The sequence below is a fragment of the Bos taurus genome, chromosome 1 (assembly GCF_002263795.3).
Source record: "Bos taurus isolate L1 Dominette 01449 registration number 42190680 breed Hereford chromosome 1, ARS-UCD2.0, whole genome shotgun sequence".
In the NCBI taxonomy this organism is placed as follows: Eukaryota; Metazoa; Chordata; class Mammalia; order Artiodactyla; family Bovidae; genus Bos; species Bos taurus.
Window position 1 is genome coordinate 69,607,451 of NC_037328.1, and position 23,772 is coordinate 69,631,222.

The following is a 23,772-nucleotide window of genomic DNA, read 5'->3' on the forward strand; positions in this document are numbered from 1 at the left end:
CAGCCAAATGATCAGTCAAGTATAAGCACAGGAAAAAGAATTTTGAGACACAGAAAATCTCAAACAATTGATCTCCCATGTGCTCTTTCACAAGAAATTACTAGAAAATGACCTCTATTAAAATGAGAGAGCAGACTAGGATGGCGTGGTATTCAGAAACAGGAGATCCAACAAAGAAGAGAGATAAAGAAGGTGAATAGAGATCCTGGGATGACAGCTATGGGCAGGAGGAGAGGGTGACCACCCAGACTGAAGCAATGTGACTAAGGACATGTTGAAAGCATCATCACCAAGATCCCCACAGCTGCCACACCTAGTTTTTAACCTGAGGTCAGAACATCAGCATGAACCTATCTCAGAGCCTTAGCTGTGTTTGGCTCATTTTGACCACAAATTTGGCCATGAAGTTGCTGGTCTTTTTTCTTCATACTGCTGCTTCAACTCCCAGAAGTGCTCTGTTTTTACTTACTCCTGAGGTCTAGAGGTAGGCAATGATGGGTTTAGACGTAGAAATAGAAAGCAGCTCAGTCCTCCAAAACATGCCTTCAGATATTTAGTACATGACCCATATAATAACTGTGAGAAAGGCAGGCACCTAAAGTAAGACAGTGATTACTTCTGGTGGGGAAGGAGGGAGATGCACTTGGGGAGGAAGCAACAGGGAGCTTTCTGATTGCTTCCTTCCAGGACTAGCAATCTTCTGATTCTTAACCTAGGACTAGATGACATTTTGCTATTCTTTAACAAGGACATATGTTTTTTCATACATTCTTCTATATGCAAGATATGTTTTATAATAAATTAAGGAATCAATTCTAATGTAAATGTTAGAAGCAGGAATACTTTGCCACCTGTTTAGGGGTAAACTACCCCCTCCATGTTCTTTCTCTGTAAAGTCCTGCACTTTATTCACAGAGAAAAACATAATTGTTTACCTTATGAAGTAATATCTCCATTTCTGATATCTGAGTATATTTTTGTAAAGACTTTGAGAATCTCCCTGCATTTTGACAAAAAAACTGATGTGAAGACCAGATTAAATTAAAGACCAGAAGTTCCCGTCTCTGGCTTAAGGTCTAAGGCTAGGGTTCAATCCTTGGTCAGGGAACCATCCTGCATACCATGCAGCATGGCCAAAATACAAAAACAGACATTAAAAAAAAAAAAAACAAACAGTTTGCATTCTGGAACTAGACTATCTAGGGCGACTGTCAACTCTACTAATGCTGTAACCTTAAACAAGAACTCTCTCACAACCTCAGTTTCCCCATTGTAAAACAGAAATAATACTACCTACATCTCACTGGAAGAAATAAATGAATTAACACATGTGAAGTACATGAAACAATGCCTGACATATATTTTAAGTGCTCATTTAACCTATATGCAGAGTACATCATGAGAAACGCTGGACTGGAAGAAACACAAGCTGGAAAAAAGATTGGGGGAGAAATATCAATAACCTCAGATATGCAGATGACACCACCCTTATGGCAGAAAGTGATCAGATCAGATCAGATCAGTCGCTCAGTCGTGTCCAACTCTTTGAGACCCCATGAATTGCAGCATGCCAGGCCTCCCTGTCCATCACCAACTCCCGGAGTTCACTCAGACTCATGTCCATCGAGTCAGTGATGCCATCCAGTCATCTCATCCTTTGCAGTCCCCTTCTCCTCCTGCCCCCAATCCCTCCCAGCATCAGAGTCTTTTCCAATGAGTCAACTCTTCGCATCAGGTGGCCAAAGTACTGGAGTTTCAGCTTTAGCATCATTCCTTCCAAAGGAATCCCAGGGCTGATCTCCTTCAGAATGGACTGGTTGGATCTCCTTGCAGTCCAAGGGACTCTCAAGAGTCTTCTCCAACACCACAGTTCACAAGCATCAATTCTTCGGCGCTCAGCCTTCTTCACAGTCCAACTCTCACATCCATACATGACCACAGGAAAAACCATAGCCTTGACTAGACAAATCTTTGTTGGCAAAGTAATGTCTCTGCTTTTGTATATGCTATCTAGGCTGGTCATAACTTTCCTTCCAAGGAGTAAGCGTCTTTTAATTTTATGGCTGCAATCACCATCTGTAGTGATTTTGGAGCCCAGAAAAATAAAGTCTGACACTGTTTCCACTGTTTCCCCATCTATTTCCCATGAAGTGATGGGACCGGATGCCATGATCTTCGTTTTCTGAATGTTGAGCTTTAAGCCAACTTTTTCACTCTCCACTTTCACTTTCATCAAGAGGCTTTTGAGTTCCTCTTCACTTTCTGCCATAAGGGTGGTGTCATCTGCATATCTGAGGTTATTGATATTTCTCCTGGCAATCTTGATTCCAGCTTGTGTTTCTTCCAGCCCAGCGTTTCTCATGATGTACTCTGCATATAAGGTAAGTAAACAGGGTGACAATATACAGCCTTGACAAACTCCTTTTCCTATTTGGAACCAGTCTGTTGTTCCATGTCCAGTTCTAACTGTTGCTTCCTGACCTGCATACAAATTTCTCAAGAGGCAGATCAGGTGGTCTGGTATTCCCATCGCTTGAAGAATTTTCCACAGTTTATTGTGATCCACAAAGTCAAAGGCTTTGGCATAGTCAATAAAGCAGAAATAGATGCTTTTCTGGAACCCCCTTGCTTTTTCCATGATCCAGCGGATGTTGGCCATTTGATCTCTGGTTCCTCTGCCTTTTCTAAAACCAGCTTGAACATCTGGAAGTTCATGGTTCACATATTGCTGAAGCCTGGCTTGGAGAATTTTGAGCATTACTTTACTAGCGTGTGAGATGAGTGTAATTGTGTGGTAGTTTGAGCATTCTTTGGCATTGCCTTTCTTTGGGATTGGAATGAAAACTGACCTTTTCCAGTCCTGTGGCCACTGCTAAGTTTTCCAAATTTGCTGGCATACTGAGTGCAGCACTTTCACAGCATCAGCTTTCAGGATTTGGAATAGCTCAACTGGAATGCCATCACCTCCACTAGCTTTGTTCGTAGTGATGCTTTCTAAGGCCCACTTGACTTCACATTCCAGGATGTCTGGCTCTAGGTCAGTGATCACACCATCGTGATTATCTGGGCCGTGAAGTTCTTTTTTGTACAGTTCTTCTGTGTATTCTTGCCATCTCTTCTCAATATCTTCTGCTTCTGTTAGGTCCATACCATTTCTGTCCTTTATTGAGCCCATCTTTGCATGAAATGTTCCTTTGGTATCTTTGATTTTCTTGAAGAGATCCCTAGTCTTTCCCATTCTGTTGTTTTCCTCTATTTCTTGCATTGATTGCTGAAGAAGGCTTTCTTATCTATTCTTGCTATTCTTTGGAACTCAGCATTCAGATGCTTATATCTTCCCTTTTCTCCTTTTTCTTTTTGCTTCTCTTCTTTTCACAGCTATTTGTAAGGCCTCCCCAGACAGCCATTTTGCTTTTTTGCATTTCTTTTCCATGGGGATGGTCTTGATCCCTGTTTCCTGTACAATGTCATGAACCTCATTCCATAGTTCATCAGGCACTCTGTCTATCAGATCTAGGCCCTTAAATCTATTTCTCACTTCCACTGTATAATCATAAGGGATTTGATTTAGTTCATACTTGAATGGTCTAGTGGTTTTCCCTACTTTCTTCAATTTAAGTCTGAATTTGGCAAAAAGGAGTTCATGGTCTGACCCACAGTCAGCTTCTGGTCTTGTTTTTGCTGACTGTATAGAGCTTCTCCATCTCTGGCTGTAAAGAATATAATCAATCTGATTTTGGTGTTGACCATCTGGTGATGTCCATGTATAGAGTCTTCTCTTGTGTTGTTGGAAGAGGGTGTTTGTTATGACCAGTGCATTTTCCTGGCAAAACTCTATTAGTCTTTGCCCTGCTTCATTCCAAAAGTGAAGAGGAACTAAAAAGCCTCTTGATGAAAGTGAAAGTGGAGAGTGAAAAAGTTGGCTTAAAGCTCAACATTCAGAAAACGAAGATCATAGCATCCGGTCCCATCACTTCATGGGAAATAGATGGGGAAACAGTGGAAACAGTGTCAGGCTTTATTTTTCTGGGCTCCAAAATCACTACAGATGGTGACTGCAGCCATGAAATTAAAAGACACTTACTCCTTGGAAGGAAAGTTATGACCAACCTAGATAGTATATTGAAAAGCAGAGACATTACTTTGCCAACAAAGGTCCATCTAGTCAAGGCTATGGTTTTTCCTGTGGTCATGTATGGATGTGAGAGTTAGACTGTGAAGAAGGCTGAGTGCCGAAGAATTGATGCTTTTGAACTGTGTTGGAGAAAACTCTTGAGAGTCCCTTGGACTGCAAGGAGATCCAACCAGTCCATTCTGAAGGAGATCAGCCCTGGGATTCCTTTGGAAGGAATGATGCTAAAGCTGAAACTCCAGTACTTTGGCCACCTGATGCGAAGAGTTGACTCATTGGAAAAGACTCTGATGCTGGGAGGGATTGGGGGCAGGAGGAGAAGGGGACGACAGAGGATGAGATGACTGGATGGCATCACTGACTCGATGGACGTGAGTCTGAGTGAACTCCGGGAGTTGGTGATGGACAGGAAGGCCTGGTGTGGTGCGATTCATGGGGTCTCAAAGAGTCGGACACAACTGAGCGACTGAACTGAACTGAACTGAAAGACTAGTTCAGAGAAGGCAATGGCACCCCACTCCAGTACTCTTGCCTGGAAAATCCTATGGACAGAGGAGCCTGGTGGGCTGCAGTCCATGGGGTCGCTAGGAGTCGTACACGACTGAGCGACTTCACTTTCACTTTTCACTTTCATGCACTGGAGAAGGAAATGGCAACCCACTCCAGTGTTCTTGCCTGGAGAATCCCAGGGACGGGAGACCCTGGTGGTCTGCCATCTCTGGAGTCGCACAGAGTTGGACACGACTGAAGCGACTTAGCAGCAGCAGACAAGACTAGTTGCTATTATTATTTTCATAAAGATTAGCAACTGTTTTACTATATGTGGCAACCAACCATCTTTCTACAAAAGAAGCTATTTCCATCAAAAGGTCCATGAGTACTGGCCCTTGCTGTGGTCAGTCCCTCTCTCCATGAACTCCTGGTATTCCACAGCTATCACTATCTTCTAATCTGCTCCTACTTACAGATGTAAGTTTGGAGGAAGCAGGTGGTGTTTATAACAACTTGTCAAAGCCTTCTCACACTCAGGACTGAGACATGGTTCCCTAAAAGTGGCAGACTTAACTTGCAGGTGGGCTATCAAACAGCTCTGCTGCCTCCTTGACCAACCAGCATCATAACGGGATTCCTCTCAGCAGAGCCAACACTTAGATGTGAGCGATGACTCCCTGTAAACACCCAGGGCCACAACAGGGTCTGAGGCAAAGAGCACTGGACCGGGAGTGGGGAGCACTGCGTTCCAACTGTGGCTCCGTGTGACTCACCTAAGGCCACTCCACTTCTCTCTGCCTGTTTTGTCACCCACAGAATCAAACACATCATTCAGCATTCCCAAGTTCTGGAATTCTCAGTGTGGGGTGGTTTATCCTTAAATGTGATACAATCAGTGCAGGGTGGGGGGAAGGGAGGTCAGTCATGGGGCAGAGAGTCTTCTGAAAACATACCCCATCCTCTAAACCTGACTTCAGAGCTGGTGCTGACTTGCTGTGGGCTTCCATCCTCAGGTCTAGGCAGGGCCTGTAACAATGTTATCACTTTTTAAAACATATGCCTAAACTAGTTCCTACTGCAGAAAATTGGCAGGTGCTCAGTTAATAGATTATTCCACCAGACAGTTGAATGCATTGGCCATTGGTCAAAAATGAGGTCATTGCAATCCTATGTGCTATAACTGGAAAAGCCTGATGAGAAACAATTGTCTAGTTTGTAACAAATAGAAATCCATATTCTGATCCCCCTAAGTTTGCCTTGCTTGGTGTGTGGTTCGGGAGCAAAGGAAGATCATGTTCGAGGTCAAGATGGCTTTGCTCTTTGACTCGTCTGATTGTCCATGCATGTTTCACATCAGCAAATCCCCAACCAGATTCCAGCTGACCTGCTGAAATTTCTGGCCAACATCGCTAGATCCCTGGTCTTTCTCTCAAACCTGCACAGTTGGAAAAAAAAGAGTCAGAAGACTCTTGCCCCAGCCATCTGGACACACACACTCAGGGGATATGCGTAACATGAAACCTGTGTGCTTTTCCAAAAAAAAAATTTTTTTAAGGGACACAGAAATCTTATTACCAGAGGCTGAGGTGTCCTTCCAGCAGGCAGGCATTCGCAGACACAACTAGCCCTGTGCATTCACAGCAGATAAGACCTGCACTTTGATTTTACCAGTAATTCGTCCATACATTTTCATCAAGTATTTAATGTTGACCTAAGCAAGCATCTCCACTCACTGCAAACAAAAAAATCCAAGAGGAAAACTTTCAAAGCCATAGTTTCTCCTTGGCTGCAACCCTTCCTTCCTTCCTCCTTCCCAAGACGGTCTGACTGAACTTGAACCTGACCCCACCCTGGGCTGGGCTCTCCATGCAGGCATTGTGGTTCCTCCCGCCAGCTGCAGCCTGTGCAGACAGAATACCTGAGAACCTCGGCCAAAACAGGAAGGCCGGCGCCTCTCTGAAGGGAGGCCTGGGGAGTATCCATCTCCCAGGCGACTGCAGATAAGAGATGAGGGGGCCGGGCTTGACACACCTCCGGTTATGTCCCAATCAACCCATCTGACCCAGTCAACCCATCTGATTAATTGTTCATTCATTCACTCAACACATGAATTGAGTACCACTGGTTTAAAGCCCTGAGCTGGGGCTTGGGCACAAAGATGGTTGAAATGAACCCCTATCTCAGGGGCCCCCATACTGTGACAGCCACTGAGGTGTCCGGCAACTTGCATGCCTCTGGGGCCTCCAGGGAAGCCTCTGCAATCCCAGTGCAGATCCCACAGCAGGGTCCCTGAGGTAATGGAAGGCTTGAGTAGGGGAGTGAGCAGATGATCACCCACCCAGCCCTTTCCTGGGTCTCACCTCTCCCTTAGCACACAGGGGGCTTGCAGATACAGGTCCACCTTCCAGTCCCAAGAACACATCTTGTCACAGACTAATGGCAGGCTGGCTGTGGTGAATAAACTTTTCAAGACTAAATCATAAATAAACTTTTCAAGACTAAACACAGCCCAATTCTGGATCCTCCAAAAGCCTGCTCATTACCAGTCTGCAATGAAGCATGTCTTTAACTAGACAGTAACTGGCTTCTATCTACAATGGCAGAATCTTGTGTTTTACACAGGGGGATTAGGGAAGTAAAAAGGACCCCAGACTGGGCCAGGAAACCCCCATATAGTAATTCATTCCAAGATCCAGCCGTGAATAGAGGTAGAGGGGAGGAGGAAAGGGGATTAGAGGAGGAAACAAGAAAATGAGGGAGGTAAAAAGGAGTCAGAAAGAGATGGTGGTATGATGGTGGTGGGGGAGAGGGGAGATAGCAGGAGAAATCTAGAGAGGCTTAAAATGCTACTCGCTGTTTCACATTCTCTTAATGTCCACCAATTCCAGTAGATGGTTTGATGCTCCCACCTGGGGTCCTGTGGACCTCATACATTTCTGAATTAACACAACTTCCCAAGAAATCACCTAAAAAAGTGACAGAAGTCCCCACCCATGCTCGGGTCAGGCTGTCTGAGGCTGACAATGTGGAGGGCAGAGGAATGAACATCCTGGCTTCCAGACTGGCCTCACCCCGTGCTCTCCAGGAAGAGGGGCGGTGCCTGAGGACCAGAAGGGAGTGTCCAGCTATGCAGGGAGCAACCCCCAGCCCTGACCCACACCAGGCCTGCCTTGAATTCGGTCTTGGTCAGCTAGCTTGTTTACTGTCTCTGTCCCTGGTGGCCTTTGGGAACCACGTTTTAGCCACTGCAGCACCTGGTTCCAGCTTCTGATCTTGCCTCACAGTCCTCCACTTCATCTCCTGCTTCCCCAGCAAGCTCTGAGCCCTCATAGTTCTGAGCAGGCCCAAGTGGGCCCACAGAGGCTGGCAGGGCCTCAGAACCCCTTGATCCACAGGAGAAGGGGAGCAGTAGAGAATTCTTGGTGGAAGAGAACAATTTCACCACTTTCCTTGCAGGCTATGCCCAGAGAAGCACCATGGAACAGCACTTTGGAGCCCAAGCTCTGAGTTCGTAGCTTAGCTGAGCCACTGACTGCAATCTCAGGAAAGTAGCATAACCTCTCGGGACTTTAACTTCCTCATCTATAAAATGGGACAATTTTCACTGTTTGGGATTAAAAAAAAACCAAAACACCATAAAATGGGGATCACCATCTGACCCAAAGCACTAGGCTGTTTCAAGAATAAAATAAAATACATGTGAAGTGTCTGACTCAGAGCTGGTGCTCATTACATCCATACACACAAACAAGCAGGTTCTGCCACATGAGTGCTGGTCAAGTGAGACACACAGAGGAAAGAGGGACAAGTCCTTGTTCTGGGGCTAAGAGCTCCTGTCCCTGCCCTGAGCCCATTCCCAGAGCAGTGAGTTCCTCAGACCGGTCTCCAGGATTCTGTCACCCTGAGCAACTGAGGTCTTGGCCCATCACGTTTGGTTTTTATTTCACAGAGCCTGAGAGCAGAGCTGAGCCTACATGAGCAGGGTTCTCAACCCTGGTTACATGTGGGATCATCTGGAACACTTGAAAATACAGATCAATGGGCCCCATCCCAGCTGTGCTGATCCACTTGGTCAGGCTTGGGGCCAGGGATTCTTTTTTTTTCCCCCATGAGGATCTCCCAGTGTTTCTAATGTGCAGGCAGGGTGGAGAACCCCAGGGACAGAGCCTGGGATACTCATTTAAAGAACTCATCAGCAGGGCCAAGAAGACATTGTTCTCTCGGCTGGACCAGGAAGGGGGCTGGGTACTGAGGCCTGAGTTCTTGGAAATTGTTTCACCTCTCTGGGCCACTGTCCCTGCATCTGTGAGAGGAGAAAACAACCCTGCCCAGCCTCCCCAACAGGGTTACCTGTGAGGATCACACGAGATGGTGTGTGTACTGCACCACCTCATAAGTGAGACACCAGGACCTCACAAACCACTTGGCATGGGAGAGTTCAGGTTTCCTCCTGGTCCCTCCCTGAGCAGAGAGTAAAGGCTGAGGGAGCGGCCCTGGGACAGGGCTCCCCAGCTCTGAGAGGCTCGAGAGCGGACAGCCAGAATCACGACTCCACACAGAGGCCATCCTGGGTACTGCAAGGCCCTTCCAGGCAGCCCTTCCTCCCCAGGGCTGGAAAACCCTTCCCCTTTCCAGCAAGGGCACAAAGCCCTGCGGAGGGAGAGGAGTCGGCCAGGAAGGCTGGGGAAGCTGCTGGGAGGGGAGGACGATGCAACAGGGTCATGAGGGCAGTTGGGCCACTGTCTTCATCTCAGGAGGAGAATGGGGGCCCAGGGAAAGGGGGGCCCTGGGCAGAAGTTCCAGAGTAAGGGTGTCCGCAGACAGGCTATCATCACTGTAGGGGGGCTAAGAGGCTGCGGTATGGTGTCACTATCTCACACTCAACGTGCTTGTTCCTGCACACTCACTCAGTCTACTACCCTCCAGGACCTTAAGAAGTCCACCCAGGAAGACCCCAAGCTTCTCTTCAGTAGCCACAAGTGCAAGCCAACAGTGAGTTCCAGAGAATGGCAGAAGCATGGGTGTGCTTATTACACCCTGAGTGGAACAGGGAATAGTCACCTGAAGAGTTTCTGGGGTGAATTCTTAAGTAAAGAATATACATCTTTAGCCTACTCACTTTGTATGTTTGGAATTTTGTCAGAGTTTTTTTGTTTTTTTTTAATCCCAAACAGTAAAATTTTCTCTTCTGGTGAAATTAATTTCCATCTTAACAAATACAGCTCTGTTGGCTTCAAAATCAGCACGCCCTCCCCAAACTTCCACCCATCCCAGCGCTTCACCTACATGTCCGCACCGCTTATGACTTGATCACCAGATCTTCACTCACCTCTTACATTCCCCGCCCCACCCCCCCACCCCCCCCACCCCCCCCTTCCCCCGCCCTGCTCCTGCCACGTGTTCCTTCCAGATCCCGGGGGTCAGCCTTGTCTCTTCTGCCTGCACCGCCTCTCACCATCTCGCCTTCACCTGCCCCTCCCCCACCTGCAGAGGCACTGCATCGCCCTTACTTTTCTGGGTTACCAACAACAGCCTGTCAAATCACGTTTCTGCCTCCATTCTGCACCCCTGTCTCAAGCCACTGATCTTCTAAAATATAACAGTGCTATCACATTTCCCACAGTCTCAAGGAAAGCCCAAGTCCCCTGATGCAGCAGACAAGGCCTTTGGTGAGCTGCCTCTGCCTGCTCCCCACCACCCCCCACCCCAGGTACCCTCACTGTATACTCTCTCCTCACTGTATACTCTCTTGGGTCTTTGTATAAGCTTCCCTCCCTGTAAGATTTCTTTCCTTCTCTTCTTCTAAACCCTGTATTCCTGCAACAATCAGCTCAGGGGGAATCTCTTTTCCTGACTCTCAGGCTGGGTTGAGAGCCCACCAGAACCCCAGGTTCCCTATGTAAACCCCTGTCATGGTACTTTCCAGAACTTAGTAACAGCTTACTTGTCTGAGTCTCTGGTGACACTGTGAGCAATTAAAATGAATGAAATGGTAAATGTCATAACATAGATAAATCTCAAAAATACCTTGGGTGAAAAAAGCCAACTGCAAAATAATTCATTCATCCACAGTTATTTAGCAGGTGAAAGGATCCATGCAGTATGATTAAGGTACGTAGAATTTTCAAACACTAAACAACCACAGAAATCAATTGTGGCTGTCTACAGACAGTAGAAAAATTAAAACGTACAGGCAGGACATGCATCAGCCTCAGGCATGTGGTTGCCCAGGGGAGAAGAGGGAGTGTGTAAAAGTGCAGCTTAAACTATGTCTGTAACACTTCATTTATTTTTATTTTTAATAGAGATCTGAAGCAAACCTAGCAAAATATTATCCATGAAATTTGGGGTGTGAATAGATGAGCATCTGTTATATTATTTCCTGTATATTTGAAGTATTTCATCAGTACATTTTAAAATTTTTGATGAGGAACCAGAGTCTCAAATGCCCTCATGAATATCCCTCAGGGTCTGAGCAGACTGCTGCAGCCTCTTACCTCAACCCAACTCCCTCAGCCTGCCTGCCCCACTGAGCTGGGCAGGAAGGCGGCCTGGATATGTAAATATTACTTTTATCCTCATTTTTACCAATGAGAAAACCAGGCTCAGAACATCCGACCTTGATCAGACCACACAGGCTCCCAGGTTCTGGACCATATCATCTGCTTATACTCTCTCCCCGATTTCACCCAAAAGCAAGAACTTAGGTTAAATGGAAAATGGTAAAGAGAATTCTAGAAACAGTTGCTTTCATCTGTATTTATAAACCAGTATATATCAAGGGGAAGAAGAGGGTTCAGAGAGGTGCAAAGCTGCAGGTACAACCAAATGAGTAACTTAGGGCTTTACTGAATGAAATAATGAAGCTTATTGACTGAAAACCAAATGGGTTTGGATTTTGTCCTATAGGCAACAGACAGCTACTGAAGATGTTTAACCTGGGGAATGATACAAGCCAAGCACTGTTTTAGGAAAGATAATCTGGCTTCAGCACACAGGAGATGTCAGCTGCCTATAGGCGATGGATGAGAAGGTTTTGGAGGGATACACTAAGATTTAGAAATAGTGTAAGCAGCCCACATAAGAAATGACATCTGCTGATCTAAGGTGAGAGCTGTGAGACTGAAAAAGATAGGAGGATTTAAGCTAGACACAGAAATAAACGTTAACACTAACTTTCCAGGCTTGGGGAAATTCAGAAGATTAGCTAATTATTTGTTTGTTTTTTTGGGGAGAGAGAGTAAGGAGGAGAAGGTAAATGAAAAGAGGAGAAAGAAATTGAGTAGTTCAGCCCTGCTTCTGTCTAAGTCAAGGTGATGCTCAGACATCCAGGGAGTTGGCACTGTGGGGCTGAGTTCAAGGAAGTTGGAGAAGCAGGTAAGAGCCACCCAAGCTTCAGTGATGCGAGAAGTCTCCCTGAGGAAGAGCACAGAGAGAAGCACTGACTGCACGGAACGGACCCTGGGCCCTCTGCCCACAGCAGGGGACAGGAAGACTAAGAGGAGAGTCAAGACAGTGCTGGGTCCTAGGAGGAGTGGGAAGAGACCATTTCCAATCAGCACAGTCTGGTTGCTACAGACTGAAGATGTGTGTCCCCCGCCCCCAAATCCACGTGCTGAAACCTAACCCTTAATGTGATGGTGTTAGGAGGCGAGGCCTTTGGGAAGTGATTCAAGCTGGAGTTCCAGCTCATGAAGCAGGAATCCTCAGGAATGGGATCTGTGCCACTATCAAGGAGACCCCAAAGAGCTTGCTTACTCTTCCTCCATGTGAGGACACAGTGAGAAGACAGCGGTCTATGAAGCAGGAAGCAGGCTTGCACCTCAGTACCTTGGACTTCCAGCCTCTGGACCTAGAGAAATAAACACCTGCTGTTTAGAAGTCACCCAGTCTATGGCATTTTGATACAGCAGCCTGAATAGGCTGGGACAGTGGTCAGTGGCCCAACGGGGGTCAAGAATAAGAAATGAGTAATGGTTCTGGATTTAGGGATTGAGAAGTCAGTGGGACCTCAGATAGAAGAATTTCACAGACAGCAGAGTCAGGCGTGTTGGACCCACTCCCTTTATAGCTCCTGAGAAGTGGCTGTGGCCTTCCCTGTAGGCAAGCACAAACCCCTCTCTCACCAAGCAGTACCAGCTCCCACCTGCCGGCTCAGCTCAAGGCACCTGCTGGCCACTGCTGTGCTCCATCCAGCGAGCCACCCTGGTGCAGGTGGCCAAAGCAGACCAGCGTTTGCAATGTGGGCCCACGAGTGGAAGGCACCACACTGCCAGGCCAGGCAACAGTCTTCCTAGATTACCAAAAAGTTGGGCTTGGAGATGCATCATTTCAGTTTTAAATGCAGAACAAAGAACTAAAATGTGCCACATGTCACTTTATTTTCTAAAATGTATTTCTATCTGCCCGACTTCTCCAGCAATAAAATCATTTTGGCACAACACTCATCTCACACAAATGAAAATATAATCCAAGAAAATGGCACTGTAGAAGCTTTAAGCCAAACAAATGCTTGAGAGTACCTTGTTTAAATTAAGTTGTCATGCTATTTAGTTTTGTATAGTAATGGAGCTCTGCGTTGTGCAATGATGCATGTTTTGGAAGAGACAGACTGGGAGGTGGGAAAGGAAGAGGGGTTCGTGCTGCCTACCTGCAAGCTAGGGAGTCAGGAGGTGAGGAAAGGGAGGCGATGAGAAGATGCACTGTCATGGGAAGTTTAGACATGAAATGAGAGCTACAATGCAGCGGCTTGAGATGGAAGGCTGAGACAGACATAGTGACCTGGGCGGAGAGGAGGATGCGCCAGGTGAAAAACATCAGACTGAGGGCAAGTCTGCATCCTGACCATGAGGCCTCCAGCGCCACTCCTCCTCTCTACCCTGCTCCCAGGACTGTGGCAGCCAGGCATGCCCTGGCAGGACACTTGAGAACTTTCTAGAGAATACGAACTGCACCGGCGGAAAGACCTACAGAAACTGACATCTGGGAGACCTCTGATGAAACAGCCCAGTCTGCCACAGGGTTACCCGACAGTGATGCCCTCCTGCCAACCACCACTCTGCACATAGAACTTCCAACCAGCATTTCAGAGCCTCATTACTAAACACTAAGGAACGACCAAGGACTATAAGACAGCACTGAAGGACGCTTGCAGCAATTATCACAGAGAACAAAACAGGATACAACAGAATAAAGAAGCCTGGAAAACCAGATGATGTAGACAGCAAAGGAAAACATCAAAAGAAAATAAAACCTCTATAATTTACAGGTTGAAGGAGTCAAAAGGAGATATGATATTCATAAAACAAGAACAAGATATGCTTTTAAAATTAACAGAGAACAACAAAGGGCTCTTGGAAATTAATGGGCAAAACAAAAAAATTCAGTTAAAAGGTTGTAAATAGGGAGGAACTCTCCCATAAAGTAGGAAGGGAAAAAGGAATAAATTGTAAGGAAGATTAGAAATACAAGAGGAGGTTCAAACCAGGCACCCCACCATCACACTAGCCAGAAATCAAGAAAATTTAAAAAATAAAGCAAACCAAAAAAGACCGAGAAAACAAAGGAGAAGAAACCGTCACAGAAATTGCTGAAAATTCCAGATGGAAAGGGCCCCTGCTTGCCTGTCTTCATGATGAGTCATATTCAACTCTTTGAGTGTCCAATTAATAAAAAATTTCATTATATTAATTGTAAAACTCAGGGTAAAGGGGAGATCCTAAGCACTCTGAGGAGAAGAAACAGGTTACCAAGAGCAGAAATCAGAATAGCACCAACCTCCGAGATGTCACTGAAGGATAGAAGGTAGAGCAACGACTGCAAAATTCGAAGACTGTGATTCACATTTACGTCCCCATATGAAGCAATTCTCTGGCAATTCAGCTCTGTGTCCTACATGCAATTTGATTCTGACACTGTCTACCCAGAGAGCGTCATATCCGACAACTCAGGGCTCCGTCCTACAAGACTGCCTCCTCCCCTTCAGGTGGCCCTCCCAAGTCCAGGCTGTCCCCTGTACTTCTGAGCTACAGCCTATAGGTTGGAGGTTCCAAATATCCCCTCCTTGGGTTCAGTTAATTTGCTAGAGTGACTCACAGGACTCAGAGAAACAGGTTTCTTACTATATCACCGGTTTATTACAAAGGGATATAATTCAACAACAGTCAAATGGAAGAGAAGCACAGGGCAGGTATGGAGCGTCCATGCTCTCTGGAAGCCACTCTCTCTTCATCTTCATGTGTTCACCAACCCAGGAGCTCTTTACACCTAGCCCTTTAAGGTTTTTGCAACGGTTTCACTACCCAGGATGGTTGATTAGATCCTTGGTCATTGGTGTTTGAGCTCAATCTCCAACCACTCTTCTCTTCCCTGAGGTGGGGGAAGGAGGGTGACTGAAAGTTCCAACCCCGAAATCACAAGGTTGGCTCCATTGGCAACCAGCCCTCATCCTGAGATGCCTTCCGTAAGTCATCTAATTAACACAAAGACACCTTAGGGTTCTCATCACTGGAAATTCTAAGGTTTTTAGGGGCTCCATGCCAGGAATGAATGAAGACCACATCTATCTACCTATATATCTATCTAATTATAGATCACAGTATTACAAAAGGGAAAATGATTTTCAGCCTAGATTTTTACATCTCCTATCAATCACATGTGAAAGTGGAAAAGTAACATATTCCATCATAGATAAAAGAGGATGACTTGGGATACAGACAACAGGAACCAACAGCTGGGAACAGGGAATGCAAGTACCAGTACAACAGCCATGATCCAGGCCTGAGACCGTCCATCCAGAAGGATGACGAAGAGGGAGTCTCCAAGAGAAAATACAACAAACGGAGCACAGAAGAAAATGCCTGTTAAGTATTTGAAAGTGCTATGTGGAGAACTTTTTAAAATAGTGATAATCACCTAGAAAATCAAGCAAATGAAAAAAAATAGAAGGTATTGGGTTGACTGGTGGCCTGCCAAAAGATGTCCACATCCTACTGCTGGAAACCTGTGAATGTGCCCTTATTTGGAAAGACAAAAGATCTTTTCAGATATAATTAAGGCTCTTGAGATGAGATCATCTTGGATTAGCCAGGTTGGACCTATTTCCAATGACAAGTTGGCCTTACAAGACACATATAGAGCACAGACAAGAGGAGGAGAAGGCCATGTGAAGACAGAGGCAAGATGAGAGTGATATGACCACAAGCCAAGGAACTCCTGCAGCCATCAGGAATGGGAGGAGGCAGGACACGTTCTCCTCCATAGCCTTTGAAGAGTATGCAGCCCTGCTCAATTTCAGATGCTCAGCCTCCAGAGCTGGAGGTGAATACAATCCCACTGTTTTAAGTCACCAAGTTGTAATTTATTAAAGCAGTTCTAGGAAACTAATACATGGAGTAAATTTAATTTTAGGAAAACTTGAAAAATATACAAAAAGCAATCAGAATACACAATGTGACTCAAAATTAATATATTTTATTACATATAAAAATACTAAAAGAAAAAATGACAGGAAAATTTTTTCAGCATATAATAAACATTGTCTAGCATTAACATAAAGCTAAATAAATATTTGCTTTATGTTGAATTAATTGTTAAAGTAGAAGAGCTATAATATTGGGTTAGTAAAAAAGTTCCTTTGACTTTTTCTATAACATCTTACCAAAAAACCCAAACGAACTTTTTGGCCAACCCAATACGTTAAAAGGTAAGACAATCTAAAGGAAAAATAAGAGTACAGACAATGCAAAGATAAAGAAATACAAGTGGCAATTAAAAAAATGAATAAAATTATCCTCAGTAATGACTTAAGAAAAATTTTAAAAAGATCACAATTTTTGCCCAACACATGGCAGAAATTTAAAAGACTGAACATATCCAATACTGTCAAGGATATGCGGAAGAACTCTTATATACTGTTACCAGGTGTTCAGAAAGGAACATTATTGCAAGGCCATTCGGTAGAACCTAACAAAATATTCAATGTGCTTCATCTTTGTCCTATGAGTTCTACTGATAAGACTTGATCCTCCAGAAATAATCCTTCAAATTTTGTATAAGGATATTCATGTTGGCAACATGTAATAACAACAAACTGTGAAAACCTAAATATCAATAAATTAATGTTTTATATGGATATGGAATACTCTGCAGGTTTTCTAAAAGAACAAGGGAATCCTAAATGTATTGCCATTGCAGGGTGTCTGTGATATATTATTGGGTGGGAAAGGAAGTGCAGCAAAGCAATATAGAATTACATTTTTACAAAGAACTATATTTACATGTTTCTGTATGTAAACATGTGCATACACACTTGTACACGTATAGAAAATAGACTGGAAAGATATTCACAGTCTCCCTCTGGGAATGGTAGTGGGAGAATGGAGTAAGGGGAAAATATTTTCACTTTCTACTTTATATTTCAAAAATTTTAAAAATTTACAACATAAAAACATTAACTTTGTCTATGAAATAAAAGGAAAAATAAAATTTGACAAGTGTATTTGTTTTCTGATTTTAAAATTAACTACTGTGGTTTTTAAATGTGTCCACAAATCCTTTGACACTTCTCCATTCAAAAGGTAGAAACTAAATCCCCTCCCTTTGAATGAGGGCCAGACTAAGTCACTCACTTCTAACAGTTTGTGGTAAAAGTGCTGCTACGGGATTTCTGAGGCTAGATCATAAAAAGGATGGCTCTCTCGCACGCGCGCGTTCTCACGCGTGTGCTCTCTCTTGCTCATTCTCTCTCTTGTCTGTCCTTGGGGAATCCAGTTACCTCATGACTTGAGGACACTCAAACAGCTCTTTGGAAAGGACCACATGGAGAGGAACTGAGGCCTCCTGCCAGCAACCAATACCAACTTGCCAGCTAGATCCTCCAGCTCCAGCTAAGCTTTAATAAGTCTGCAGTCTCTGAACCTCATGAGAAAACCTGAGCCAGAACCATCAACCAAACCATACCCAAATTCCCAGCCCACAGAAAAGGCAAGAAATAATAAATGCTTATTGTTGCTTTGTGCCACTAAATCTGAGGGTAATCTGTTCAGCAACAATAAATAACAAATACCTACCAATCTCCCTCTGGAAAGCAGAGTGGGGAAATGGATGGTTTTTTGGTTGTTGTTGTGGTTTTTTTTTTTTAAGTTTTACCTTTTTTCTTTATACATTTATGATTGTTTGGCTTTTTAAAATCATTTATATTGAAAACAAGAGAAAGAAATTTAGACATCTAAGCATATTCAAAAAAAACTGTGTTTCCTGGCCTTAAAAATAACACTAGTGAAAAAGGACAAAGTTGGAGGACTGACATTGCCCACCTTCAAGACTCACTATACAGCCATAATAATCCAAAAAGAGTGATACTAGGAAACAGATAAATAGAGCAAGAAAACAGAATAAAGAGCCCAGAAACACATCCATGCAAATATAGTCAACTGATCTTTCGCAAAGGATCAAACACAGTTCAGTGAAGATAGGATAGTCTTTTTAACAAATGGTGCTAGAACGACTGGACATCCACATGCCAAAAAAATTTAGATGCTCAGCTTATACATTCCACAAAAATTAACTCAAAATGGATCACAGACCTAAATGTAAAACACAAAAGTATAAACCTTCTAGAAGATAACATAGAAAATCCAGGTGACCTTGGGTTTAATAGTGAGTTTTTAAATACATCACCCAGAGCATGATCTGAGAAAGGGAAAAACTAACGTTAGACTTCATTACAATTAAAAACATCTGCTCTAGAAAAGGCTCTGTTAAAAGAATGAAAAGACAAGCCACAGACTGGGAAAAATATTTGCAAAATATATATCTGATAAAGGATCCAAAATATACAAAGATGTCTTAAAACTCAATGATAAGAAAACAACCCAAAAAACAGGCAAAAGACACCTCACTGAAGATCATATACAGATGTCAAATGGGCATATGAAAACAGGCTCAATATCATATTCTTGCTGCTGCTGCTGCTGCTAAGTCACTTCAGTCATGTCCGACTCTGTGCGACCCCATAGACGGCAGCCCACCAGGCTCCCCCGTCCCTGGGATTCTCCAGGCAAGAACACTGGAGTGGGTTGCCATTTCCTTCTCCAATGCATGAAAGTGAAAAGTGAAAGTGAAGTCACTCAGTCCTGTCCGACTCCTAGCAACCCCATGGACTGCAGCCCACCAGGCTCCTCTGTCCATGGGATTTTCCAGGCGAGAGTACTGGAGTGGGGTGCCACTGCCTTCTCTGATCATATTCTTAGGGAGCTGCAAATTAAAAAACAATAGATATCAATATGCCCCTCCCAGAATAGCTAAAATCCAAGAAACTGACACCACCAAATGCTGATGAGGATGTGGAACAATAAGAACTCTCATTTGTTGCTAATGTGAATGCAAAACGGTACAGCCACTTTGGAAGACAGTCTGGCAACGTCTTACAAAGGTAAATATAGTCTTACCATATTATCTAGCAACCATGCTCCTAGGTATTTATTCAAATGGGTTTAAACATCATATCTTCATAAAAACCTTCATACAAGTGTCCATAGAAGTCTTATTCATAACTGCCAAAATTGGAAGTGACAAAAATGTCCTTCAATAGGTGAATGAACCAAAAAAAAAAAGAAACCTCAAAACAAACAAATCTGTAGTATACCTATTCAATGGAATATTATTCAGTAATAGAAAGATATGAGCTATCAAGGCACAAAAATACACAGAGAAACTTTGAATGCTTAGTGTAAAAAGGCAGGCTGAAAAAGCTGCATCCTGTATGATTTCAACTGTATGGTACTCTGGGAGAGGCAAAATACAGAGGTACTGAAAAGATCAGTGAGTTCATCAGGTTGCCAGGAATTCAGGAGTAGAGATAGGAAGGAAATGAAATAGAGGGAAAATTTCAGGCATTAAAACTATTATGTATGATACTGTAATGATGCATGCATGCATGCATGTGTGCAAAGTCACTACAGTATGTCCAGCTCTTTGTGACCCAGTGGACTATAGACCTCCAGGCTACTCTGTCCATGAGATTCTCCAGGTAAGAATACTGGAGTGAGTTGCCGTGCCCTCCTCATAATGAGGGATACATACCAATATATATTTGTCAAAACCTATAGAACTATAAACACAAAGGATGAACCCTCATCTCACTATTGGTTCACCAGTGATGACAAACATGCGGGTGCAGGGTGTCATAGGGGAAACGGGTAGGGAAAGGAGACAGAAAGGATATGGGGACTTCTGCTGCATTGCGTAGTACGCATGCTCAGTTGTGTCCGACCCTGTAATCCCATGGACAGAAGCCTGCTCAGCTTCTCTGTCCATGGAATTTTCCAGACAAGAATACTAGAGTGGGTTGCCATTTCCTCCTCCAGGGGATCTTCCCAACCCACGGATCAAACCCATGTCTACTGCGGCTCTTGCATTGGCAGGTAGATTCTTTACCCCTGAGCCACTTGGTAATCCAGGGACTTCTGAACCATGTGCTAATTTTCTATAAACCTAAAACTGCTCTAAAAACTAAAGTCTATTTTTTTTTTAAGTAGCACTAACTAATTGAAGGGAAAGTTGAAATAAGATAATGCAGCCACCTACAACCTCAGCAGAAAGACGACCGCTGTTAACACCTGGGCTTAGTTCCCTCCAGTCGCTTTTCCAGTTTTGGGTTTTGTTGTTGTTTTTTTTTTTTAATGTCTATGCGTACATCATTTTTTATTTTTTTAAAAGAGTTGAAATCATTCTGCGAAATCCATTCTGAAGGTTTATGGTCTAGTTTCAGTTTAGATTTTTAACTGCAAAGAAAGCAGCCCATATAAAACACTAGTGATACCAAAAACAGATTCTAGAGGGGCCAGTTGCTATGGGAATGATTGAAAATAAATTTCATTTCACACTACACCCTGGTAATGTACTGACCAGAAGGAAAGAGAAATATCGGGAGTAAGTCAGAAGGGTAGCCAAGAAAACTTCTAATCAGGAAGGCAAATACTTCAGCCTACTGAAGTTGCAAAGAAGCCAGTAACATCACTTTGCAATTTAACTACTTATGCTCTTTCAGCAACCATGTCAATGCGGGGAAAGGACCCAGGCAAATCGGCTGGAATACATTCTCTCTCTTCACTGACAGTTTGATGGCCAAACAGCCAGCAGGTCTCTCTCAGGATGTGGGCTGTCTCAGCAGCGTGGTGCAAAGCCAGGAAAAAAAAAAAAATCACTTCTTCTCTCCAAAGGAGATGCTGCAAATGTGCAGGAAGCTGCAAAGCTAGAGGTGATCAGTCTGGACACCGCATTGGCCCTCAGCACTGGAGTGGGCCCTGCGTGTCCCACACTGTACAGGGGTTAACATTTTAGATGCTGGATCATGGGGCAGTCTGGAGGTTCTGGGGGATGGACCAGGAGGTCAGAGGGTAGGGGGCATTCCAGGAGCTCAGGCGAGTGACTATTTTCCCACAAATGAATCTTAACATATGAAAAAGCAAAAGGCTAGATCAGGGTGTTCTAACCGATTTCTCACCTGCCCACAACCAACACTTTTATGAGAGACAAGACTGTTTAGAATACACCCCAGGGCAGCCTTGAAGGGAAAAAGCAGAGCCAATACCACAGACAGACTGTGGTACTGTTCCCATCTCGGGGAAGAGCACAGCTTTACCATCAAACAGATCCATTTCATACTCAGCTCTGCCAAGTGTTACTATAAACTATATAATCCCCACTTTCCTCATCTGTAAAAGGAGTGTAATGGTTTCTCCTCCATGAGTTTATGATAATGAGATAAGCCCTGGGAGGTGCTAGCCAAAATGCCTGGCACAGAAGTGCTCATATGATATAGTGCCATCGCCGCCACCACCATTAGAGATGGCTGGTCTGTGCTCCTGATTTCTTTCCTTTTTCTTTGTTAACATAGCTAGGGGTTCCATCACCCTCTCTCTGTCCATATTTCAACACAGATGTCCAGTCACTATCACTGTAAAATACAAAGTCCCCAAAGTGTGAAATATCAGGCAGTTATCTTTTTCCTACAGCATCCCAGGAATGGTTCTGTATTCTAGAGAGAAACAAAGACTTCTGACGCCAAACCATCCCAAATCACAAAGCTACTGATACAGTTATGGACATTTTGGGTAACAGACTCTAACTCAAACATAGGAGCTAGGATTAGAGTTGCCAGGCATCATCAAGGCTGCAGAAAACCCAGGATTAAACAGTGATTGATTGGTTACCAACATATGACACCATTTCCAAATGGTGCAAAAGAATATCCAGCTGTTTGCTTTCTTTCTTTAAGCTAAGGATTCATATTTTTGTTTTTAAAAAATCAATATTGAAAACTATAATCAAACATACATCTGTCTGCATTTCCCAGAAATGACAATTGTTAACATTTGTTATGTTCGCATCAAGTCCTTTAAAAAAAAAAAAATAATAGGACAGATAAAATTAAAATCTATTACCTTCCCTATGCCCAAATCTGTTTATCTACAATTCCTATCAAGAATTTATCTTTGTCTAATCCAGTTCTACTTTATTCTTTCCCTTATCGAAAATTTTTTTCTAACAGAAAGCAAATTAAAAAAAAAACAATGTACAAGGGAAGATGTCTATGTGAAGAGAAGCTGCACCAGGACACACTCTCACCTGCTCCAGGCACAGGACACGCTCACTGCAGGCAAAGGGTATCAGGGTCACTGTGCATACTCAGACCTACCAACATCTAGGAAGCAGAGCAGACCCGCCTAAGGCCTGTGACTGAACACCCAAAGGCTTACCTGGGTCCAGGTGTGTGAAAGAGCCCACCACAAAGTCCAGGGTGGACACGGCGAGCAGGAGCAGCAGCAGCAGCTGGAGGCGGATTATCCATTTGACACCTGCTAGGTTAATCCCCAGCAAGGCCAGAAGCACGGCGACTGAAATTCCTCGCACGGCCCAGATATTCCTGAGACTCAGAAGATCTGAGACGGATTCAGCGAAGCCGGTGATGTACATGGCACCTGCAACACACTGACAGGCATCTCCAGGTAGGAAGAGTCACCAAGAAAAAAAAAAAAGCCTCAGGGCTGCCCAGCACTGAGGACCCTGCTCACCTTCGGAATTCAACACCCAGAAAGCATCAAGGGGGTTAAACGAGCCCTTCTTCCCCAGGAGCCCTTCCTGGGGCCCCTTCCTTCCTGCCAACATCTCTCCCACCATCCACAGGGGAGAATGACTATCAGTGGTAACTAACATGGAAAGACTATGGGAGGAAGAAGATGGGGCTTTGGGCCAAAGAGACCTTGAGACTCCCCTGTGAAGAATTAAATAGAGAACACAAACACAGGGTAGAGTGGGGTCCTATCTCAGAGCCTTAGAGGCCACTGAAGCAAACCGCAGTGTTTTCTCTATTTCTTTGAATGTGTTACTATTATTTTTTAAATTACCTAAAATTTAGAAATGAGAAAAAAATGAGCAGCACATTCTTCTAATGTCATATGGAACATTTCATGCAAAAATGGGCTCAATAAAGGACAGAAATGGTATGGACCTAAAAGAAGCAGAAGATATTAAGAACAGATGGTAAGAATACACAGAAGAACTGTACGAAAAAGATCTTCGCGACCCAGATAATTACGATGATGTGATCACTCACCTAGAGCCAGACATCCTGGAATGTGAAGTCAAGTGGGCCTTAGAAAGCATCACTACAAATAAAGCTAGTGGAGGTGATGGAATTTCAGTTGAGGTCTTTCAAATCCTGAAAGATGATGCTGTGAAAGTGCTCCACTCAATATACCAGCAAATTTGGAAAACTCAGCAGTGGCCACAGGACTGGAAAAGGTCAGTTTTCATTCCAATCCCAAAGAAAGGCAATGCCAAAGAATGCTCAAACTACCGCACAATTGCACTCATCTCACACGCTAGTAAAGTAATGCTCAAAATTCTCCAAGCCAGGCTTCAGCAATACATGAACCATGAACTTCCAGATGTTCAAGCTGGTTTTAGAAAAGGCAGAGGAACCAGAGATCAAATTGCCAACATCTGCTGGATCATCGAAAAAGAGAGTCCCAGAAAAACATCTATTTCTGCTTTATTGACTATGCCAAAGCCTTTGACTGTGTGGATCACAATAAACTGTGGAAAATTCTTCAAGAGATGGGAATACCAGACCACCTGACCTG

The 23,772-nt window shown here is 44.0% G+C and overlaps 1 protein-coding gene across 3 annotated transcripts in view; it reads right to left on the bottom strand.

The window, feature by feature from the left end:
• SLC12A8 (solute carrier family 12 member 8) overlaps window positions 1–23,772 on the bottom strand; it is a 159,523-nt gene that overhangs the window by 86,069 nt on the left and 49,682 nt on the right. For all 3 annotated transcript variants that reach the window (XM_059887971.1, XM_015471682.2, XM_002684815.6), the window contains one exon: window positions 22,387–22,618. In XM_059887971.1, coding sequence (XP_059743954.1) covers window positions 22,387–22,618 — 232 coding nt within the window. The remainder of the gene's footprint in view (window positions 1–22,386; window positions 22,619–23,772) is intronic.